This window comes from Lissotriton helveticus, chromosome 4_1, assembly GCF_964261635.1.
Source record: "Lissotriton helveticus chromosome 4_1, aLisHel1.1, whole genome shotgun sequence".
Classification (NCBI taxonomy): Eukaryota; Metazoa; Chordata; class Amphibia; order Caudata; family Salamandridae; genus Lissotriton; species Lissotriton helveticus.
Genome location: NC_136063.1, coordinates 2074447915 through 2074473580, shown reverse-complemented (window position 1 = coordinate 2074473580; position 25666 = coordinate 2074447915). Strand labels below are relative to the sequence as shown.

Genomic DNA, 25666 nt, shown 5'->3' with positions numbered 1-25666 from the left:
ACCGCTGGACTTCCCATCACAAGCCCTTCGTCGGCAGACTCCACCAGGACAATGCAGGACTTTGCATCCCCGCTTCACAGCTCCTACGAATAGCCACTGCACAACGCATCCGTGATGCAATGCTCTGCAACCAGCTACTCTTGTTCAGCAGGCCTAACTGGGTCCTTCTAGCCAGCCAACGTTCCATCGCTGTCGGCCTGAACATGTGACTTTGTCCCGGTCCGGCGCTATGAGAAAACCACAGTTTGCGCTTTGTACTTTCTTGGCGCTATTTTCACTTAAATCTTTAAACTTGCATATCTCCAGTTATACTGATGGTACTTTTGTTCTTTTGGTCTTAAATTATTTATTACCTTTTACTCTAGTTTTGTTATTGGTTTGAGATTAGTCTTGTGTTGTGTTTTCACTTTATTACTGTTTGAAGTGTTGCACAAATACTTTACACACTGCCTCTAAGTGAAGCTTGACTGTGTTTGTGCCAAGCTATCAGAGGGTTAAGCACAGGTTAATTTGGGATCTGATTGTGACTTCACCCTGACAAAGATTGTGGTTGTTGCTTGATTAAAGTTCACCCCCCTCAACCAGTAACTTAGTTTGCTTTACAACCTAATTACACAGCATATTAAAAAAAACAGTCTTACCACACACATAGGAAATTCCTCTCATAATTGGTTCTTCAGCAGACAATCAATCACCAATTATAACATTATTTCTTTCACACTCACTGTCTCCCACATATTCAGCCTTGCCACCATTCAAAGGTTCACAACATCCTATACACAACTCACCTTTTCTCTCCTTTTCACAATCTAGGATGTAGATTCGACAATCTAAATCCCTCTTTTTCTTGAATTTGTTCTCTTATTTTTTTATCTGAACAATCTCTCACAATCTTTACTACTCTTTCATTGTGTTCTCAAATAAGCTAATGCTCCTCGTTACTCAAACCACACACATACCATTGTTTAGTAAATTTAGTTCCATGCTCAGTTTGTCCAATCTTTTTCAGAAATTTACCATATTTAAAACCTGTATGAACACTTCCATCTCCAGCGATAAGCAATTCCTCCAATGAAACGCTGAATTAGACAAATAAGGCATCTCTCCATAGCCCCTCTCTAACATACATTTAATTTGTTTTAATGCACTGGTCAAGGCTCGCTTTAGTAATTCACTCAGCTACCCACATAAAATACAGATCTGTACTTTGCAGTTGCATATTAATCCTCTTTCCTACTTTATGGCAAGTCAAAACTGCCACTAGACAAAACTCTGATCCCTCTCTCTCTAGCAGGAACATTAATCACAAGAGTTCACTTGACATTCCTATTGCTGCCTGAAAGCTGGATGCTCAAGGACCTCTGCCTCAGCGGCTTTTAAATCGTAAGATATTGCTAAACACAGCACCCCCGCTGAGGTCAGTGCCCTCAGGACGTATTGTGGCCACACCGGTCGGACCACCCTAAAGCCGGCCCTGCTTCAGGAAAAAAAGTACATACAAACAGTTCTTATTCCCTCAACATTTAATCATAAATATTACTCTGAAATCCACTAACCAAACTTTCACTATGTGTCAGTATATCATGTTACACTTCATAATGTACTGTAATGAATTCAACTCTTGTGTGGATGTATATTACCTGAGAAAAGTGAAAGAGGCACGGCAACAGGCAAAATAGCACAACTAATATCATTAATAAGACAATCAAACTAATAATTTTTCAGCATTTGACTCCAAAAATCAAAATTACAAAAAAAATGTCTTTAAAGGAATAATAGCTGAAAACAAAAATCAAAACATATTTCAGAAATATTCTCTTTTTTCTAAAAGTGAATTTCAATTTGTGCTTTCAAAATATTATTAAAAAAAAATAACATTCATCCTTAAAATATACAATTATACCAACCAATACAACTAGAAAATAATTATTTATTCAAACATCAACTTTATGTAAATAATGTTTATATATATATATATATATGTATATATATATATATGTGTATTTATATACACATAAACCCTAATTAGCAGCCATCAGATAAGCGCTGAACCTAAAGTAAATCAAATATCAAACAAAAGAAGCAATGAAATAAAACTTAAAACAACCTAATCAACACCAACACTTTACTAATTAAGTAGCCACTATAAAAAGAACACAAACATTTGCAATATGGTGCACCAAAAAAACACTTCAAGAAAGCAATAATCTGCTGCATTCTACATAGAAAAAATTAAAAGTCCAAACCTAAAAAGGAAAGCTATGAACTCTAACTCTGAAAAGTAAGCCGTATAAGATAAATTTATAGTAACTAAGGAGCTGATTGCAAGTTAGGCAGTGCGGGGTCCGATGCCACCGAGTAGGCGATCCGACCGCCTGATCACAAACATGGTGTTTGGACTGCCACGAGACTGCAGCCACGGCCAGAATCCTGGATTCCATGGTGGTAGGGAAAGCTGGAGCATTGGAGGCAGTGCCAATGTCGGCACCACCGTGCCTATTAGGAGTTGGATTTCCGCCAACCTTTTTTATGGCATCATGAAAAGGTCATTGGAAAGGCAGGAAAGGGGCCACAAACAGGGCCCCTGGGTGCTTTTACTCATTGGGCCTGGGGTCCTCCCCATGCCTGCACTGTTGTGTGCGCAATGTGTGCCTTGCACGACATGGTGCCTGGCAACAGTGTGCACATGACAGTGCAGGCACAGCAGTGCAGCGGCATTGTCTTCAGTCTCACTCTGTCAGTCGCAGTATGCCACTGCCGGCACACCGCAAGTGCAGTGAAATGCTACAGTCAGGATTCTGCCATTTTGGTGCCGGTCTCCAGTCTGCCGCAATTAAATTCTGACAGTTGAACCGCCAAACTCGTAATCAGCCCCTAAGTAACACCAACAGTCAAACTTTTTCATTTAGAAATAAAATATATTAAAACCTTTCTATTTATATTCCCCTAATATAGCAGACAGCAATGGAGCAAACTAAATCATTAAAGGGAAAAAGAAAATCATCTTTCTAAAGTCCAAACTCGACAAACAAAATTTAGGAAGTTACTATACCGTAACGTTAAAGAAAGCAAAACATTGTAAAGTTTAAAAATAAAACAAAGCTAACAAACAAAAGGCGTTTTCACACATCTAATGAGAGCAAATTTAATTTTTCCACAGGATAAAATTAAGCACCTGTATCGTCACCTCCCAACAAAAAAAAACCTCAACAAAAATCTCTACAAAATAAAACATTATGTGAATATCAATTGTAAAACAATACACGCATTTAAATTTCACCGTTTTAAAAACTGTAAGTACTATAACCGTATCAATGAAATATTACCATAAAACCCACATATACAATGTTGCAAACAGCAAGATACATCAAATCTTAGAAAGTAAAACTGTTATTGACTCACTTGGAATATACTTACAGTCAAGACGGTAAATAAACACACTGAAAATGTGCAAAGTATCATTAAAATGCATGTTATTGGTGGTCGGTTACTAAAAACGAAATTGTACATGAAGTCGGAGAGCATAATTACCTACCAATTATAACAAAAATCAAAGTCAGAAATGTACCACAAGACCTCAGAATAACTGGCACTAGTTTACAAGAACCTAAAGGAGTTATTTTTAAAAATATCATACCAAACGTTTCTGAATGTACTACAAGTAAACATCTGAGTATTCCAAACTTAAAAAAGATTCATAGCCAAAACTAGAAACGCAACAAATGAATCCCCTGCTGTAACTTAAAAATTGCAAGACACAATAAAGAGGAACCTTTCCTCATGTATGACTTTACTAACACTGACAGGAGAATTATATGTATGCACCAGAAAAATAACCTGCTAAGATTAGTACACAGCAACACATGGATGCTGGATGGCATGTTTAAGTCATACTAACATATATTTACTTCTCTAACAAAGTGCAACATATCACAAAACATACCACCGGTTGGCGGTCCCGACTGCATTATTATAATGCAACCGCACATGGTGCAATCACAGACTCCCATTTCTCTATGGGAGATTGTGGGGCTGTCGGAAACCGGACACAGCACAAGCCCCCATCAAGAAAAAGGGAGTTTGTGTAAATCCCTCCACCCTGTGGCAGGCACCTCATGCAGTCATGGAAAGGCTTTCTGAAACCGACATTGTAATCCTGATGGTGGAAACGCCAATAATTTGTGCCGGTGCTTGCCGGTGCTTAGCACCGGCACTTATTTCTAAGGGCCGGGTCTACACTCTGATTAAGTCCACAGTCCACATGCACTATGAATTGGCGGCGCTGTGTGCTGTTCAGTGTAGGTGCCACTGTTCCAGTCTCCCCCCATCCCCGTGGAAAGCTGACAGGGCGCACACAAATGCTTGAGCGTAAAATATTTAAACTGAATGCAGCAGCTCGTCTGAAGCAGAAGCAATCATCGTGTCGGGCAGCAGGCCTCCTCCCTCGCAGATGAATTAAAACTAAAGAGTCTGTCCTGCAGAGCCAGTAAGTAATGCCTATCACTAGCTTTATATTTGTTTACAATTTCAGCTTTTGAATGTATGATTGTGCTAAATAAAGTTTTACAGTGTGGGGGCCGTGGCTGCAGCTTTTCCTGTACTGCTGCTGGCTTTTAACTTTTTTGGAAGAACTGCAGCCATGGGCCACACACGATAAAACCTATTTAGCATAATAAGCTATTTGAATGCTTTGTAGACAGATATAACATTGAACACTAGTACACAGCTGATTGCAGAAAAACAAGACTATCTGAACGTGCCACTGGACGTAAAATTGCTTCCAGTGGCATATTCAGGTAATCTTGTTTTTCTGTAATCAGATTTGTGCCAGTGTTCAGTGTTATATTTGTCTACAAAGCATTCATGTGGCTGATTACGCTAAATATCATTTTATAGTGTGCGGGGCTCACGGCTGAAGCTCTTCTCCACTGCTGTTGGCTTTTAACTTTTGCAGCAAAATAAATAATTTTTAAAGTTAAAAGATGGCAACAGTGGCGGAAGAACTGCAGATGTGAGCCCCACACACTATAAAACATTATTTAGCATACTAAGCCATTTGAATGCTTTGAAGACCAAAATAACACTTAACACTGGCACAAAGCTGATGGTAAAAAAGCATTACCTGAACGTGCCACCTGAGTCAAATTTGCATCGAGTGGCATGTTTAGGTAAACTTGATCTTCTGCCATCAGCCGTGTACTAGTATTCAGTATTACATTTGTCAACAAAACATTGAAATGGCTCCTTATGTTAAATAACTTTTTATAACATAAGCCCACGGATGTGGTTCTTCCTCCACTGCTGCTGGCTTTTATGTTAAAAAAAAAGATTTATTTTGCCTTGAGTGGCACATTCAAGTAGTCTTGTTTTCTGCCATCAGGACACATTCTTGCAACGTTCTAAAGTAAAACTAGAAGTCCTACAACACAATGTGCTCTGCTAGATCTTCAAAGCCTTGTACTGGCTAAAGGTAGCACACATTATGGGTTCAATTGGCCGCTTTTGAGGACAGGCCACCAGCCTAGCCATACCATAATGCAGCTACATAGACTGCACAGGCAGTCGTCACTGGCGTTTCACCTTCCTAGAGTGCAGGTTCCCATCCAATGGTGTGCTTAACTGAGTGTGGCGGAGTGGTTTTGGAAGTAGTGAGCTGCCAACTGGTAGACTTGTGCAACTGCCCCCTCTGCCAGTCTTTAATTGTTAGTCAAGACCACTTTGGATTCAGGGAACAAAGTTGGCGGAGCCAGTAGAGGAAGTGGGTGGAGCTGGGGACGTGGGTGTGGCCTCCTACAAAAATTTAAGCACCTGGACTTAATATTTTACAAATGAAGCACTGTCCTTAAGGGATTACGTTGCGGTTCCGACTGGCCAAAGAAGCCAATCGGTCAGACCGGCCAGTTTACACTCCGACCACATTCATTGTAATAACTGGAAACCTTAGGAGGCTTTCCGACCAACATCATAATAGGGGCCCTTTGTATGTTGAGTCCAACATAACTTCAGGCCAAGTTGGGAAGGGATGTAGTGAGCCCTGTGACGCAGGGCTTTCATTCAGACATTACACTTTTACATCCTCTGTGGCCAGACGCTACAAATAAATAAGCGAAGATCTACGTAGTCCTTTGCCTGCCTGTACTGGACTGTGTCCTCACGGTGTAGTGTGGGTCCTGGGTTCTAGTGCATAAGCGGCAGGGAGCTTGTGGGCCAGGGTTCCCCCTCCACACTTACAGAAGTCTTAGGTGTTATGTTATGTTATGTTATGTTATGTTAATTACTTTTGTAGCGCGCACAGCTGCCCCAGCAAAGGGGCGTCCTGGCGCCCAGGAAGGTAAACACAACATTACATATAGCTGCCGAATCAGAGGTGTTTATTAAAAAGTACTGTTTTTATCGCACGTCTAAACTGGAGAAGATCTTCCAGTACTCGAATTTCCACAGGAAGGGAGTTCCAGAGTTTTGCGGCTACCACTCGGAAGGAGCGGCCACCAGTCCTGCTCAGCAGAAAACGTGGGACCACAATCAAATTCTGACCCATCGATCTCAGGAGTCGGGAGGGGACATAAGGGGTCAGAAGATTCCCCAAAATGGGTGGGGCTGTACCTTTTAAAATTTTAAAAGCCAGGCAGAGCACCTTGAACTCAATCCTCCTGGCTACTAGAAGCCAGTGGAGCGCCTGCAATGTTCTTGAGACCGAACATCTCCTAGGCAGGCCAACTACCGCTCTTGCCGCGGCGTTTTGTACTCGCTGCAGCCGTTTTAGTTCCGCCTGGTTGGTCCCTGCTAGCAGAGCACTAGCGTAGTCTAACCTGGATAGCACTGAGGCCTGGACCACGAGCTGTCTGGTGGGGGCATCAAAAAATTTCAATACCGGCCTGATGCCTCTAATGATACCAAAACAGGTAGCGGCTACCCTCTCAGTATGACACGTAAAGCTCAGGGAGGGGTCCAACCAGACTCCAAGGTTTTTCATCTCTGTAATAGGAGTTGGAATTATTCCAAGTTCAGAAGGCCACCAGCGATCATTCCACCATCCAGGTTGCTTACCAAACACCATAACCTCTGTTTTTGTAGTGTTCAATTGGAGACAGTTCTGATTCATCCAATTGGCTACCGCGCGAAGCCCCTCACAGAACTTGAGGGCCTCCCCTGCTGAGTCCTCACTTAACGTGACCGCCAGCTGTGTGTCATCTGCATAGGAGACCATTGTCAGGCCCCAGCGTTTGACTACATCAGCCAGCGGTCTAACGTAGATATTAAATAAAGTGGGGCTCAGCGCTGATCCCTGTGGGACCCCCAAAGTGAGCGGGTAAGAGGTGGATTTCCCGGGAGGGATAGCAACCTGGAACGATCTGTTTGAAAGGAATGAGTGGAACCAGCAAAGAGCGGATCCCCTAACGCCCACTTCCTCCAACCGCCGTAACAGGATCCCGTGGGATACAGTATCGAACGCGGCACTCAAGTCTAACAGCAAGAGTGCCGCTGTTCGTCCACCATCCAACACGGAGCGCAGATGTTCGGTCATAAACAACAAGGCAGTCTCCGTGCTGTGACCTGTGCGGAATCCGTTTTGGGTGGGATCCAAGATATTAGCTTTGGCGAGATGATCAGCCAGGATCCCATTCACGTGGGCCTCGGTGACTTTGGCGGCCCACGGCAGCAGTGAGATGGGGCGATAATTCTCTGGTTTGACCGGATCTAAAGAAGGCTTTTTTAGGATAGGTGTTACTACCGCATGCTTCCACCTAGTGGGCACAATTCCAGAGGACAATGATAGATTGATAAGGGCTAACATTGGTGTGCGACATAAAGCCTGCATGTTTTTAAACTGGGCCGGCTTGAGCGGGTCCATTGGGGAGCCAGATTTAATTTTTTGGCTCAATAAATCAAACCCCTCATCAGAGAGGGGGGCCAGCAGGTCGAGCGTCACACCGTCATCCCTTGAACAGCCATCTAAGATCGGCTGTTGCATCCCCGTAGGAAAAGTGCGGTAGATTGCCTGAACCTTTTGAATAAAAAAGGCAGCTAAACTCTCGCAGTGGGAGTCGGTACAAATTTCAGCAGCAGATGCCCTCTTCGTCATAAGGTCCTTTAGGACCTTAAAAATCAATTTAGAGGGGTTAGGGCTATTCCGAAACTCCTCTGCATAGAATGTGGCTCGGGCTCGGCAAATCGCTCTATGGTATGCCTTAGTTAAAGTAGTGTAGCAGATCTTAAGCTCGGGGTATATGTTTTCCTCCATCGCCTTTCTGCTTTTCTACAATCTCTCTTGAGAGACGCTAGAGTCTCATCATACCAAGGACTATGATTTTTCGTCCGACAGTTCGATCGAACCAGAGGAATTAGCAAGTCCAAGGCCAAGGAGATCCAGCTACAGAATAAGTCATAGCCAAGGTTAACCTCAGAGAAAGAAGGCAAAGGTGACTTTTCCAATAAAAGGTAGAAATCTTCCAACTTTAGTTTATACTACTGACGTTTAGGGATAGATTTATTCTGCGATATGAGCAGAGGGTCTGACATGGGGATGACAGCCTTCACCAACATATGGTCTGTCCAAATTAACTGGATTGGTTGGCTTATAGTTATGTCCTCTAAGTTAGAGAACAGAGGGTCCAATAAATGCCCACCCTGATGCGTGGGGGACGATACCCTCTGCGAAAGCTGTAAGGCTTCCATATCAGCCAAGCAGCTACGAATAGAGGGTAAAAGTGTGCAATCAAAGTGCAGGTTGAGATCGCCTAGCACATTGAAATTAGCACAACCAAGAGCCTCAGAACTGATGACATCCGGGAGAGCGGCCCTAAAGGCGGCATCGCAGCCCGGAGGCCGATATATCAAGACTCCTGTAAGGCAAAAGCAATGAGTAATGGAAATTCTGAACCGGGCACATTCACAACCTGAGATTTTCAATTCTTTCCATTCAAAAGAGAAGCGGCGTTTCAATGCCATAGCAATTCCACCCCCACGCGCTCCACGATTAAGAGTAGCTATGGTATACTCAGGGGGAGAGCAAGATTTAGTATTGCGGTATCCGCATCTTGTAGCCAAGTCTCGGTCATAAACAACACATCCGGAGAATCATTGGTAAGCAGATCAAAGATCTCTGCATGGTGCTTGACCAAGGATCTAACATTCAGGTTGTAAATAGTAACTGTATTCACCCCAGACACGTGAGTCTGCCGAGATGAAACGTCAATGGACCGAGTGCAAGAAGGTGCCGGCATACCCCAACAACAACAGGTACAGTAATAAGGGCCACATAATGGCGCAACAGGCGGTAAAGGACAAATAGGAAGACAGTCACGAAAGGCTAACAACTCTGCACTACAGTACCTGATAGTAGAAGGCGCCATGGCAGGAGGACTATTGCGATAGAGTACTGCCGCACCCAGCACTTCCTTAGCGCTGACGGGCGCAGACGGGCAGACTCTGGCTTGACTCAGGCGAGAGTCAGGCGCTACCGCTGCGCGGGCATAGCGAGCATTAAATAGAGCCCCACCTGCACTGCGGAGCACTAGAACGCTCAGGCGGATGGCGCGCTAATGAGCAGCAGCCCCAATATGGCGGCCAGGCGCCGAAAGCGGCAATATTAAGTGAATAACTCCGCTCTACAAGCGGTGGGGGGCACAATTACGGTGCAGGTCAGAGGGCGCTAAAATAATGGTAAAAACAGGGCAAATAACTGATATTGCCAAAATTAAATGAAAAACGATAAAAGTTTAAAATAAGCACAGCACAATTCGCCAAATGAAGCGCCAGCAGCAGCGCGCTATGTAAATCAGGTACAAACCCTTCCCAAGGCCGAGCAGCACACCGAGCTCGCCTTAAGTAGAGCCCCACCTGCACTGCGGAGCACTAGAACGCTCAGGCGGATGGCGCGCTAATGAGCAGCAGCCCCAATATGGCGGCCAGGCGCCGAAAGCGGCAATATTAAGTGAATAACTCCGCTCTACAAGCGGTGGGGGGCACAATTACGGTGCAGGTCAGAGGGCGCTAAAATAATGGTAAAAACAGGGCAAATAACTGATATTGCCAAAATTAAATGAAAAACGATAAAAGTTTAAAATAAGCACAGCACAATTCGCCAAATGAAGCGCCAGCAGCAGCGCGCTATGTAAATCAGGTACAAACCCTTCCCAAGTACTGAATGTCCAGGCCTGGTTTTCAGTTAATCATCTCTGCACTACAGTGCTTTTTAGCACTTACATTTCAGGGTCAAGTAAAGTATGACCCCATAATCACCACCAGAGAAGCTGTTGTATCACCGGAATTTGAACTCAGTTACCTGCATATGATTTTAACCACTAATGAATCATTACCTGCCACACCGTTGCCCAAAGGCTTGCAAATGAAGATTAATTTAGGCTGTGTTAATTGAAGCCTACTCCCTTTATTCTTAATGACAAAGACTTTTATTACAAGAGAACAATTATATGTACTTGTAGGTAAAAAGATCCTCATTTCGCTGCCAAGTAGACCGAAACATAGAATGAAAACCTATTTCGCTGCACATCTTTCTCGGAGCTCTGCGGAAACTCCGAGGGCTTGACAGCCCAAATAACAAGTCTGAACGAGCAAAACACAGGCAGCGAAATGATGTGAACGGCTGAAAAGTGTTGGCTCTGAGGGACATCTGGCACGGAGCTGGCCAGGCATCATGGCTGGAAGTCCAGACGGGCAGGTGTTCCGCAGACAGGTGTCAAATCCATCAGCCAGCACAGGAATTCACGGAAGGCTTCATGCGGAGGACTATTGATCGAAAAAGGAAATGAGACAAATTGGTTTTAATTGGCAACATTTTACAAAAAAAAGATCTACTGCAAAAGCGTTTCCCCCCTCAGTAAGAAAAATCGTCTATGAAAAATAATTTGACCTTATAAGTATAAACAGAAAACCAGAACGCAAGAATCAAAGTAAATTAATGTTTTGTTTGGAAATACAAGTTTCAGTGGTGCATACAACTAGATAGTGCTCCAGAAAGCGTGCAAAGCTCACATATGAGGACACATTTATATATCCAGCTGAATACTTGCACTTCAGTTGTGCAGAACTCTGACAGCAGTCAGTGTTTCAGAGGCCCACGTTTTTTTATAGGTTTAACAACAGTGTCCTGGTTTTGAATATCATAACCCTGTTTCTCCCCTCTGCTCTACGTGGGTTCTTGGTATAACAACCAAAGCTGTGAAGGTGACATTATATTAAAGAAAGACAATTTATTATTTTATGCCTTGAGAAGTGTTTTTTTCTGGCTGATGTCCAGACAGGGGCTCAATCTAATTTAGTTACCTTTAAACATCCGCACTAAGTGGTCGATTAGGAGGGCGGACGGACTTGCGTCCGTCTGCCACCCCCGAGGTGGAGGGACCGACCACAGGAGCAGCGGCGGTCCCTCCGTAGCAATTAGGATGTGACCGCCACCCTGGCGGTCACATCCTGTATATTTTACATTGCGGCGGGTGCTGCTTTGAGCACCCATTTGCCAATCCCTAAACCATTCCCTTTGCTTCATATTAGACACCCCTATGGTAGCCCCAAGGGCAGGGTGCATTGTAAGTATAAGGCAGGACATGCTTTGATGTTTGTAGCATGTTCTAATAGTGAATTACAGCCATTTTCATATTTCACTATGGAAGGCTACCTGTTCTCATAGGCCAGAATGGGCAGTTAGATTATTTCATTCTTATAATCCTAACTGACTCAGGGAACATGGTAGAAATTCGAATTTAGTATGCCTGAACACAGAATAATAAAGTACATCTTTTAGTAAAGTTTTTTTTAATATTCTGTGTTTGCAAATACCACTTTTAGAAGGCAGGTATTTGCTTGCCTAACCAAGTCAAGTCATAAAGCTTTATTCGGAACATAAAAAACATGTCCATAAAAGCACAAACAGTTTCAAATCCATACATTTCATTAATTAAAAAATATAAAGAAAACACATAATACATTTGTTATCCAGTGCGGGATGGAATAAATAATTAAAATGGTTAAAAACACATACTTTTCCTAACACCAATGGCCCTGAGTAGAAACGTAGCCGTAAAAAAGCAAATGTCCGGATGGTGCAGATTAAAAAGCAGTTTCATAGAGTCAGTAATTGTTCTTACTCCAAATCTTTTCAAGATCGGCTTTAAGAAGATTTCCCGTAATTTGCTATACAGTTGGCAAGATAAGAGAAAGTGCGTGGTGCTCTGTTCCGTATTATTATCGCAAGCACAGGGACCAGTAGGGCGTATTTTTACATTAGGGCACGCAACCAGATAATGTACAGTTCCCATCCTCATTCTGGTTAGTACAAACTGGTGTGAAGCTCTGGTCACCTGTGACAGATAAGGATGAAATCCAACAAACTCCTGCCTAACCATTTGAGCCTGCCTCTGCTGTGTTGTGTATTCCTTGTCTGGGTTTGTGTGTGACAGGGCTGGGGAATTCCAGGAGACAGGCTGGGGCAGCCCAGTGGTGAATAGAGAGATCTGCATCTAGATGGAAGGGAGGAGTTGCACCTGGGACCTGAATAGGGCTGGGCCTTCCCTCTACAATGCTGGCTCCACCCCCTGTGGCTTGTCTGATGTCTCTGCCTTGCACTGTGAAAGTAGAGGAGGAATCATGTCACAATACAGTTCTGGAAAAAGAAAGTGTGGATTCGCAACCACAGTTAACAATTGACAGTAGTTTAAATCGTGATAGACACCATAGATTTTCCATTTGGTAGTATGTAAACTAACATGCTGAATTGGTAGTAGCCAAATTATTGCTCTGCACTTTGTTCGTCATCAGGATAATGAAAGACCGAGTCAGTCCTACGAGTATGCAAATCTGTTCGCAAGTTCTCAGAAGTGACTTCCTAACTCACTGAGCTCTTTTATAGGAATTCATATTTTAAAATAAAGCTCCCAATTACAGCTAAAGTACTTACAGTATATCAGTGGACTCCGAGCATTAGAATCATTATTTTGTTTTGTCTTTCCAATTGGCATCATATGATTTCTTGATGGTTTGGTATCAGAATATTGTTTCCTAAATATTGTTTGACAAAAATATTGTAAATATTGTGCCTAAGAGTTAAACATAGAAAATCTAGCCCCAGTGGCCAATATGTTATTTTGACTTTTTGGCCACGACATTTATGCCAGACAATATTTTTGTTATCGGTATTGTGACATACAATCTTTCTTTTACTGTATTAGTACGCGTCTAGAGTGGAAAATAACATAAAACTGATCACTATGAGCAGCATTTATCTTTACAATATTTGCACGCTGTAACACCTCAGGAAAGTTCTTTAGGGAGGAGCTATGACAGCCACATGTTTTGAATTTGTCACTGCATCAGACTTGAGCTACAGCCACCCCATCTTGATCGCACCTTCCTATCCACAGTCCCAATAAGATCTCCCTTTTCCCAAAACATGATAAGGAGAGCATGCTAATTATACCGAGCACAACAGACCAACTCTTTGCAACAGCCAATTTGATAGGCCGAAATGATTGGGCTTACATGGTCATCTGAGGAAGGTAATTAGAGAGGGGCCCCTAGATCAAAGGGACAGGGCTCCATGTAAGACTATAATGTCAAGAAAATCTGCATATGGGACCTCAATCAACCACAACTATATTTCTACAAACATATGTGTAAACATCTGTTGCACTGGTTTCATGAATCATTTTATAACAACCCACACACTAGTCAAGTCATATACCACTAACGTGTCGAATAATTCAAATCTTTATTACCAAGTCTTTACACATTACATCTGAGGCAACACATGAAATGTAAAAAGACTGTACAAAAGTGAACTAAAAGCACTTACTTAAAATCATCAATTAAAAAAACATGTAATATATAAAAAAGACCCAAATTTCATGTACAATTAAAAAACATTTCAACACCCTGATTAGCAAGACTTAAAGACACATGTAACAGTCCTGCGTGTTCTCCCTCCTATTGAAAAAAAATCTATGAAAAAATCCTTTTATTGTACATGAAATTTGGTTCATTTTGCAGTGCATGTTTGAACAAATGTTTGTAGATACATAGTCATGGTTGATTGAGGTCCCAAAGGGTTATATTCTTGGCTTTATAGTCTCACATAGTCATCTGAGCCAAGCCATAAATTGTACACTGCTCCATCTGCTACAAAACAACAGATATTGTATGTATGTATAAATATTTGTAAAGCGGAACGTGACTAGAGCACCATGGAGCACTGAACGTAAGCAAGAGCCCTGATACAGTATTTGAGATGCAGAATTTTAAATGGCAGTGACTCATTGTGCAGAGATATGCTGTTCTCGAAAGAGATGAGTCTGCAGAACCTTTCTGAAACGTAGGTGGTGTGGAGCAGTTCTGATGCAGATAGAGCTATTGCTACAACTTCTAGGAGAATAGATGGAGAAGGTTGCCGGACTGGCCTTTTTTTCCACAGGGCATTTCCTGGTAGGCTGGAGCTTGTGGAGACTGTGTTTGAAAGCCCACTGCCACTCCTGGCGCCTCTGTCACTTTCGCCAGTAACCTGGGATTAATTGCAGCAGGCACAGACAGGGAAGTTTTAAGAGACCAAGAAATAGAGGAAGATAGGGGGAATATAGCAAGTAAGTGATCAGAAATAGAGGAAAGAAAGAGCAAATGGATGGATGGAAAGAGAGAGCTAGGTCAAGGAAGACTTTGGCATATTTGCCAAGGCTGCTTTTGGACCCCAGTGTGGTCCTGGTTGCTATCTGTTTTTCGTTTTTTTATTTGCAATAACCCAGGTAATAGTGTGACGCTTTCTGTGTAAAGTTGTTAATTTTCCAGTCAAGTGTGCATGCATGCCATTTCTGATGATCTTAAACATGATACAAGTTGTGTTCAAGATAAAGTAGATTCGAGGGGGGAAGCTAGTGTAGTCCCTTTAAAGTGAGGGTGGACACTTAAAGAGTCCTGCTGTAGAGTGTTTGATGCCTTTAAGAGGACAGAATGGTGCCAGTGAGGACTTAGAGAGTGTAATTGCCTCAATCAGGAGGTAAAGGACTAACCCCCAGATGCATCAACAACTCAATTTGCGATTCCTTAATAGCGAAAATACCGATTCGCTATTAAGGAATTGCAAACTGGAATGCATCAAGAAATCACTTAAAATATAACGATTTCTTAGAATTCCTTAATTGCGACTCGCAAATTGCGAGTCGTAATTATGGAATATCTCCCAATTCATTCCTATGGGCCTAGAGGCCCATAGGAATGAATGGGAAGACAATCTCAATTTACGAATCGTAATTAGAGATTCGCAAATTGAGATTGCGATTTCAAGGGTGCAGGGGTGTCCAAAGGACACCCTGTTGCACCCCTGAAATTGATATGTGCACATATGTTGCGCACACACATGCCCTTAGGGCATGTGTGTGCGCAACATGAAACTTTGAAAAATGCACTTTAGTGCATTTCTCAAAGTTTTTGCAAATTACCATGAAGTTGTACTTCATTGTAATTTGCGTGCCCTATTAGCGAATTCGCTAGTTTAAAAACTTTCGTGCATTGCATTTAAGGAATCTCAAATTGAGATTCCTTAAATGCAAATAATCGCAATTTAGCGATTTCTAAATTTGCAATTTTTGTATTTGGGATGATGCATCCCAAATGCAAAAATACCGCTCAGAATCTGGCCCTTTGCAAGCGGATTTTTGTTTGATGAATCTGGCCCTAAGGCTTGCCAGACAATCTGACGCTGGTTTTAGGAAGGACACATTTTCCTTTCTTCAGGAGGAAACCCATGCGCCATCTTGGAAATGGCTTTCTAGTGGGGAGCTGCTTCAATGGTGAATTCAAGTGATTTTACATTTGGTTTGAGGTGGGGGTCAGATGATTTGGATTTTTAGCCAAACACGTGCAAAGTAAAATATTTCACAGTGTATTTCAAGGGTAATCATGAGAAACATACCTGTTACTAATCATAAATAACTTCCAAAGCGTGTAGTTGTATGCTGATATGTTTTTTGAAGTCAACATTTATTCTGCACATTGTTGAAGAGAAGGATTGCTTGGTTGTTGAAAGTGAAAAGGGACCCTTGAAGACAAATAATGAGGCTTCATTTGGTTTTCGCATTACATGTATGTCTTTCATAAATATCATGTCTTCCTGACCTGTAGTATTTTTCTTCTGTCTCACAGGTCCGACTCGAGTGGCCGACTGATCTGGCAGTCAATCCTATGGACAATTCCCTTTACGTCTTGGACAATAACATCGTGCTGCAGATTTCTGACAACAAGCGAGTGCGCATCATAGCTGGCCGTCCCATTCACTGCCAGGTCCCCGGGATCGACCACTTCCTGGTCAGCAAGGTAGCAATCCACTCCACTCTTGAGTCGGCCAGGGCCATCACCGTCTCCCACAGTGGGACCCTGTACATCGCTGAAACCGACGAAAGGAAGATTAACCGGATCCAGCAGGTCACGACAAATGGAGAGATCTCGAATATTGCAGGAGCGGCCACGGAGTGCGACTGCAAGATCGACCCCAACTGTGACTGCTTCTCAGGTCAGGATTGTCGGACTTTGCTAAATGTCTTTCTTCACTGTCGCAGTAACAACATTATTTGCAAAGTCTCTGGGCCTCATTCACAAAACATAGGTTTAGTTCTGCCAGTACTTTTGGGTTCAGTTTTGCAACTTTAGCCCATTCACAAACCCTTTCAGACACAGACCTGGAAAACGGTACAACATTCTAGAGGTGAGCGAGCCAACAAAGCAACAAGGAGAGCCGAGCCAGAGCCGAGCCAAGTGTCTGCCTGGATCTTAGAGCCCGTGCAGGGCCAATCCCTGAAAATATTTGCTATCTAAATCATACAACAACACAACATATGATAAGGACTCTTCAAAATTCAAAAAAGTGTATTTCTTTAACATGTGGTAGCTTTGACAGTAATAGGACACATTAAAGTATTGCATTGAGATGTACTTATTTCATTAAAGTGAACATATTTTACAACTGGTAGTCTGAACTTACATATTTGAAAGTGTTCTTATATTCAATAATGAAGAAAAAAAGTTTCGATTAAATAAAATATTTTCCTAAGATCACACAATTTATGCCAGGAAGCTGCAATTCATACCGGGTTTTACTTTCTGCAAATCAGGCAGTAAATGGGTAACCTATTTGTCTTTCCCTATATTAAGACGTTGTTTTTACGTCTAAGTGCATTTTTCTATATTATTTAAATATGTCGCTAATGTAATCCGAAGGACGAACACTTTACAAACACACTCTCGCATATCTCTAAGCAATGCTAACATGTCTGGGTCTTCCTGTCCCATCCAGGTAATGGCAATTCTACTCCTGGCTAGCACCATGCGCAGTCACTGTTGTGGCTCCTCCAATAAGAAATTTGATTGCTAACATAAATATAGGATGGCCTTAAATCTGTTACAAGTGGTATCTTTTACATGTCCAGATACATATTATTTTCTATTTCTTTTCACTGTATGTGGCCTTGCACGAAGATAATCCAGCTGCTTTTGTTATCCGGCAATTTTTCCAAATGCAGCAGCACTGTGAATAAAGATAAGTTAGCATTGCTGAGATAATTTTATATTAAAGATGCCCTTCTGCAACACACATCCAAAATCCCACAGCATCATTCGAGAGAATACTTTTGGAATTACTATGAACATGATTACCTGTTACTTGTAAAACAAGCATCTTGTCTTAGGGTTCTTCTACTCCAATAAATGAATGGCATTTTATATTGTTAATATTGAAAGGCATGTGCACTACCTTTATCACTATTAATATTATTTAAAGATCATTATTTTGACATTGCTAAAATGCGACTTTAATTATTTTTTCAGGTGATGGTGGATTTGCAAAAGATGCAAAACTGAAGGCTCCCTCGTCTTTAGCAGTTTCTCCAGATGGAACCCTGTACATAGCAGACCTTGGCAACATTCGGATCCGTGCAGTCAATAACAACAAGCCTCATCTGAATTCCATGAATATTTATGAGATTGCCTCACCCGCTGACCAGGAGCTCTATCAGTTCAGTACCAATGGGACCCACCTCCGCACGTTGAACCTGATCACAAGAGACTTAATCTACAATTTCACCTACAACGGGGAAGGTGACCTGAGTACTGTCAGTAGCAGCAACGGGAACTCGGTGCACATTCGCCGGGACGCAGGCGGCATGCCGCTGTGGCTGGTGGTGCCCGGTGGTCAGGTCTATTGGTTGACCATCAGCAGCAACGGTGTTCTGAAAAGGATCTCAGCTCAAGGTTATAACCTGGCATTGATAACCTACCACGGCAACACTGGTCTCCTAGCAACAAAAAGCAATGAAAATGGCTGGACCACAGTTTATGAGTGAGTTATGACCTTCTTCCCTTAACATTATTTTAACAGGAACTGAACATTGAAAAATACTCCAAGCCAGGCCCGTCCAAATGTCCATACATATGTGCTCACAATCGGCCACATGCATCATTGTAGGATTTTGCGATTCCTAAATTGCGAAAATTAAGGAATCGCAATTTAGGAATTGCAAAATCCTATGCATCAAGAAATCTCAAAAGTTTTTGCGATTTCTTAATTTTCTGTATTTGTGATTCCTTAATTGCGAATCGCAATTAAGGAATGGCATTACATTGATTCCTATGTGCCAAGAGGCCCATAGGAATCAATAGGAAGGCATCACCTATTTGCGATTTTCATTTTGCGAATCGCAATTTGTTAATGCATTTCAAGGGTGCTGAGGGGGGTCCAAAGGACCCCCCCTGCACCCTTGAAATGTTTTTTAAGTGCAAGTTTCATACACACATGTCCAAAGGACATGTGTGTGTGTAACATGACACTTTCAAAAATGCTTTTTTGAGCATTTTTGAAAGATTTCGCAAATTAACACGAGGGTCAACCTCGTGTTAATTTGCACCTCCTATTTTCGAATTCGCATTTTTTAAAAAATTCATGCATTGCATTTAAGGAATCGCAAAAATGCGATTCCTTAAATGCAATCGCATTTTTAGAAATCGCAAAAAATATCGATTTTTGAAAAAATGTATAATGCATCCCAAAAAGTGATTATGGAAACGCAAACGGCCGAATTTTCCGATTCGCACCGTTTGCGACTCCAAAATCCCTTGATGCATGTGGGCGAAAGTGCTGTATTCTAATGGTTTACAATGCACTTACATCATTCATCAGAAAGCAGGGAAGGCAATAACAAATTAAAATATATTGATTGTATTCACTTGTACTTCGAGAAGCATTAAATAACTATGGGCTAGATATAGGTAATTTCTATTTACCGATTCCTAAATACCAAATTTTACCGATTCAGTATTTAAGAATCGGTAAATCAAATGTAGGTAAAAAATCGGTAAATGTTACCAATTCGGTAATATTCGTTATTATCGATTCGTATTTACCGAATTGGTAATAAGGAATACCTTCCCATTCATTCCTATGGGCCTGAAGGCCCATAGGAATGAATGGGAAGTCATTCACTATTACCGATTCGGTAAATACCAAATCGGTAATAGGGGGAGCATATTCAAGGGTGGCAGGGTGTCACATTGACACCCTGTTGCACCACTGAATCGTGCATGTGTGCACATGTGGCGCACATACATGTCTGCCACATGGCACTTTTAAAAAAGCACAAAATTGCTTTTGTTAAAGGTATTCGTTATTTACCACCAACTTGTAGTTGGTGGTAAATAACGAATCCTTAAACCAAAAATGCTCTCACTTGAGTTTGAATTTAAGGATTCGGTAATTTACCGATTCCTTAAATTAAGGAATCTGTAAATTACAGAATCCTTAAATCCAGCCTCCTACATCGCAAAGGGCTAAATACCGGTCGGTAACGGGAAATTTACCGATTTTCGGCCGTTACCGACCGGTATTTGCCTACCTACATCTAGCCCTATATCTGGTCAGCCCCTGTATAATATACAGTGAGAGATTATGGACATTGAGATGGAAAGGAAGTCACAAATACAAAGGTATTCTGGAGTCACAAAGACTATGATGAACAAAAGCGCAGAGTTTGTGACTGCATAATATCTATTTGCAATGTCCAATAGCCCTTGGGAAAACAAATCCTACTGGTTAATGGACTTTTGAGAACCTTTCAGAATTGCAAATAGATGGGGGCATAAAGGGACATCTCATATGTGCGAGTTGTAATGGGGTGTATGTATGGTTTCTGACCTCCTCTGTAGCTATTTATAAATTACCAACAACTAAGTTGGCATGGTAATGGATTCACAAAGGGGAATCTGTCCCCACAGCACAGCTCCCGCTCTGGGAATCATGTTGGGTGTCCTCAGACAGAACAATCAGTGGTCCACAAAGCCACAGTATGCTCGCTCCCCTTTGTCTTAACATTATATCAGTATTTTTTTAAGCCGCACCTGAGCTTTTAAGAACCATGGGCTACTTTTATGAAAATATGTTCACTTTCTGGGAATGCAAATGCAGAGATAGAGGTCTACGGTCCCTCGCAGGCCTCCATCTCTGCATTTGCAGCCATTTGTAGAGGACTCCAAATGGTGACCTAACTCATTAATAATTATGAGGCTGGTGGTTTTGTAACCCCCTAGGAATGTACATTTTGCAAAGTGACTTGTTAGCACATTAGACACATTATACAAATTGCGGGTAGGCCATAAAAAGTTGGTGCAAAATCTGTACCCACTATTGGCAATCTCCCAGTGATGCATGAGACAATTAGTCAAATGTTTACAGAAATGAAGACATATTAGACAATTGCATAGAAAACAAAACTCACCCCCCAGGAGCATATTGAAAAAGTGTTTTCCATATATTCCTTTGACAAATGGAAAAAGAGTGATACAATTAAAAGACAAATACCTTATTTAGAGTTGAATGGATGTAGGAAATCCACCAGAAAGTAACAGATGTCCTTTGTGACATGTTATGAGAGCATTGCTGCCAATGGCACTCTAAATATGGCAGGCAAGACATTGCCAATTGTTGGTGTATTTTCTGCTACACCTCTATACAAGTGTCTTCCAGGTGATTGCTTTTCACAAAGCCCAAAGTACTGCGTCAGAGGAATGCCCCCAGATGTTCAGTACTGGGTGCTTAGACCTCTTCCACAGTGTGCAGTTTGAAGTCACTCTAAATTCAGATTCACAAAACACTGTCAGTTCGAGCTGGTTCAGTGCAGGAAACAGCTTTGAGCTTTGTCTGTCATATAGTCCAGTGGTTCTTCACCTTTAGACTTTTGTGAACCCTCAATAATTACTGAAATCCAGGAACCCCCAATAAATAATTTGTGTAAACCGGGGACCCCCCCACTAAATCATTACATGAAGCCAGGATCCCTATCCTAATCAATTTAGATAATTTGAACTACACACCAATACATAAACATACAGCAACAAGAAACAGAAGCAATAAAATAGATACCGAAACAATAACATATTTTATATAATTCACAAATAAATAATAAAAAAAATCAAAATTTTAATTTTAATGGGAAGGCTGGAACTTTTCTAAATTTAATTATGGGCACTCACCGTCCAGACTCACTTGCATTGCATTGCTCACACAAATCAATTTAAGGACACCAAATTGATTTTTAGCCTCCATTTTCAAACTCCTTCACATTTACAAAATTATTTTAAAAAATATATTTTACTGTCTGCTTCTATATTTATTAACCCTTTATTGTTCTGTTAGCAGTGATTTAATTTCCTACGCTATAATGGATGTCTGATTAGGTGTTGGAGACCCCCGGAGTTCCATGACTAAATGGTTAGGTTAAGAACCTCTTCTCTAGCCCTTCTACACCACACAGCCACAAGATGAATATTTTTTAGGAAGCTGCAGAAGAAAAGCCCAGCACGCTTACATAGGCTCTTATTAGCAGTGATTTACAGATAGAAATTGTGAGAAATTGGGTTTTTGATTGAGCGGGTAAAAACCCTTATTTACAAAAACGATATGCATGCCAATGTCTTAGGCCCAGATGCATGAAAGGAATATCTGGTCGCAAAGGGGCAGATTCTCAGAATCTGCCCCTTTGCGACCGGTATTTTTGCATTTGGGATGCATCATCCCAAATTCAAAAATCGCAATTTAAGGAATCTCTAAATTGAGATTCCTTAAATTGCGATTGCATTTAAGGAATTCCAAATAGAGATTCCTTAAATGCAATGCAACAAAGTAAAAAAATTAGCGATTTCATTAATAGGGAGAGCAAATTACCATGAAGTTGAACTTCATGGTAATTTGCAAAAACTTGGAAAAATGCACTAAAGTGCATTTTTCAAAGTTTCTTGTTGCGCACACACATGCCCTTAGGGCATTTGTGTGCGCAACATATGTGCACAGATTAAATTCAGGGGTGCAACAGGGTGTCCTTTGGACACCCCTACACCCTTGAAATTGCATTCTCAATTTGCGATTCGCTAATGGCTAATCGCAAATTGAGAATGTCTTCCCATTCATTCCTATGGGCCTTTAGGCCCATAGGAATGAATGGGGAGGTATTCCTTAATTGCGACTCGCAATTTGCAAGCCGCAATTAAGGAATATTAAGAAATCTTATTTTTTTTAGCGATTTCATCATGCATAGCATTTTGCTATTCCTTATTAGCGAATCCTTATTTTTCGCTAATAAGGAATCGCAAAATGGATGCTTGATGCATCTGAGGGTTAGTGTATAAGTGCAGTGTACTGAAAAGATTTGTAGTGTTAGTTTTCAGTTAGCTGTCTGTATAGCATTTTTTTATGTATAGTTCAAATGAGGTGCATTCTAATGGCATACATACCTTTTTTTCGAAGATCAGTAGCATTAAAAAAAAAATTCAAAGTCACTGTTCTCAAGCTGCCACAACATCCCATGCTGCAGCCATTGAGACTCACTGAAGTCCTACATTTCAGAAGGCCTAGACCAACTGATGACTCAGGGAAGGGTATTATCTTTTGAAGCTCAAGTGGCTGTGTGGTGTTGTGTTCAAATCAGGCCTACATACTCTGCTAAACTCTCGAACACCTTAGTATAGAAGTTGGCACGGACACTGGAAAAGGTAAAAGACAAGTTTATTAAGACCCCATGGGGTGGTGATACATTCATACAGCACCCTTCGGTAATGTAAGAAGTAGCACACCGAACATCGGTGCGCGACCTCTTTTATACAGTTTAATAGCAATAAAAAGATAGGCGGTTACAAGTTACACATCTTAGGTACATATAAGGTCATTTTTGGAACACAGCCAACATGTGGGAGGAGTTTCAACAGCACTGGTCAGTTAGCGTGAACATTCCTGGAGAGTGACCAATTGGTGCGAAATGCGCATGTGCGCTTGACCAGTACTAAAAATAGCCTGTTGCTGAGCAGACTAGTGACCATGGGTATCGAGAAAGGACGAAAGGGCACACTGACCACGAGGCAGCATGTTCATTGAAACGGAAGTCAAAGGGATTAAAGATGGCCCCCGTTCGTTTTGGTCAAGTTAACGGAAAAGACCGTGTAGCTGTGCTAAACGCTAACTCAGGAGCTGCCAAAACACGACAGACGGCCCTTTTAGCGTTTAGCAAAAGCTACCTCATAGTGGACATAGTCAGAACGTTCATCCTCAATGTTAATAGCCATAATTTTCAATACTTCATCATTGATCAGTTTCTCTTGCTTATCAATAGTTCGTTTGGACGGAATGCAGGCTGTGATACATATAGAACATAATGTAGGGCCACATTGAATACATAGACAAAGGAAAAATAGTACTCCAATAAAAACACAGAGAATCGTTAACAATTTCCAGCCCCAAGTATTAAGCAGGGTCCAGAACCAACCAGAAAAGGTCCATGTTCCATTCTCTGGGTGGATCTCAGCAGCTATCTTGTGTAATTTTGTAATCGAATCATATACAGAAGGTGAGTTATCTGGTACGTACACGCAACAACTACTTCCGATGACGCGGCATGCTCCACCTCTATCAGCTAGTATCACATCTAGAACCATTCTATTCTGGAGCGCTACAATTCTGGTAATTTGCAATTCCTCAGTAATGTTCCCTAAAGCAGAAGCAGTTTCGTTGGCAACGGCTTCCACCACACGTGTAAGCCGCCTTATCTTTCTACTATTTAATGCAGCTCCTACGAATGAAAATAACCCCAAATTGAAATCTACATATTGTTGCAAAGTGGTATCAGTCTGGTCTATTTCATCAAGGTCTATTGATCGTTTCGCTCTATTCAATATGAAATCATGGTACAAAACATAATCATTGTGATACATGGGAGGAGCAATAAACACAGGTGGTAATACAAATGCTATATAACACGTTCCCAACCATCCCAATGGTAGACGATGGTATCCCTTATTTCCACAAACGAAATATGTGTTATGCGAAGCTACAAATGCAATTCCAGTTGGTGTATCAAAGGTAAGTGTAATATTACATTCACTGCGACCTACGGGGATTGTACCTTTATTTCTAATACACAAATCTGCTTTTGTATCGATGACGGTTATTATATGCATGGTCGTAACATTTATAAGTCTTTGATTCGTATACACACGAGGTGTAGAAACATTGTCCGGACGATATTCTTCCCATTCAAATTTAGTTCCTTCAGCGTGTGGATAGCCATCTTTATCGTTATAGCATATTTTATTCAATCGAAAAAGTAATCCACCTTTCGTCGGCCATCGCAGAGTAAAAAGAAGAGTGTACCAAGCATGACAAGAACCATTATGAGAAAACGGGAGAGGAATGAGTGGTGTTCCTCCCTTCTTCTGATGTCCGGGCAACATTCCACATACCCAACAATTGGACGTATTGGTCATGTTATGAGTATGATGCAAAATCTTAATAAAACTGTTGTTCAAATAAGTCTGCCTATGTCTTTCTTCGTGGAAAGGCAGAGTAAAATGAAAATGTTCAGATGGACTTGGAGTAGTGGGCAGTAAATGTTCTCGTGCAGGAAACAACAGTTCTATAGTCCAAGCTAATACTGCGATCACCACTACGGTCAAGACAAACAAAACAGCACCAAGAATTCTCCCTTTTCGTGTCGAAGGAGATGCCATGGCTCATAAAACAATACTCTTCAAAAAACGACACTAAGCGAGAAAAGAAAAAAAAACGATGGTTCTGAACCGAGGCTGCCGTTGATTTGTTCTCTGGGATTCAAGACGGGTGTCGCTACACTGGACAGAACTGATCCCCCCCCCTTGATATTCCCGGCTTCCGTTTCACAAACCTCAGAGCGGTTACCAACCAGTTTCAAAAAGAACACAAAAGGAAGCCTATTTCCTGGGGCGTAGATTATATTTCACTTTATCAGAAACAACGTGGTCCGGGAAGGCTCCCTCCAATTCATCAGGCGTGACAGCTGGGCTCTTTTCTGTATCCAAAATCTTTCTGTAGTCGGATAGCACCACAGGGCTCACCAGATTCGGAGAGACACGTCGGCAGTGCGTTGAATGAATCCACCGCTTCTTGTTGGTGACTCTCACAGCAGTTCGCGTAGCCAGCAGCACTTGCTCAGGGCCATGCCATCTCGGTTCCAAACTGCTGGATCGCTCAAAGATTTTGACCATCACGTGGTCCCCAGGGCGGAGATCGTGAGCCTCACCAATGGAGTTATCAGGGAGCGCCTCTCGAACCTGTTGATGAATAGAAAGCAAATCATTTGTCAATCGTGCCAGATAATCG

At 41.8% G+C, this 25666-nt stretch overlaps 1 protein-coding gene across 1 annotated transcript in view; it reads left to right on the top strand.

Moving 5' to 3' along the window:
* The window catches only part of TENM1 (teneurin transmembrane protein 1), a 1826288-nt gene that overhangs the window by 1584693 nt on the left and 215929 nt on the right, over positions 1–25666 (top strand). The window contains exons 26-27 of the mRNA XM_078688755.1: positions 16147–16513; positions 17824–18334. Coding sequence (XP_078544881.1) covers positions 16147–16513; positions 17824–18334 — 878 coding nt within the window. The remainder of the gene's footprint in view (positions 1–16146; positions 16514–17823; positions 18335–25666) is intronic.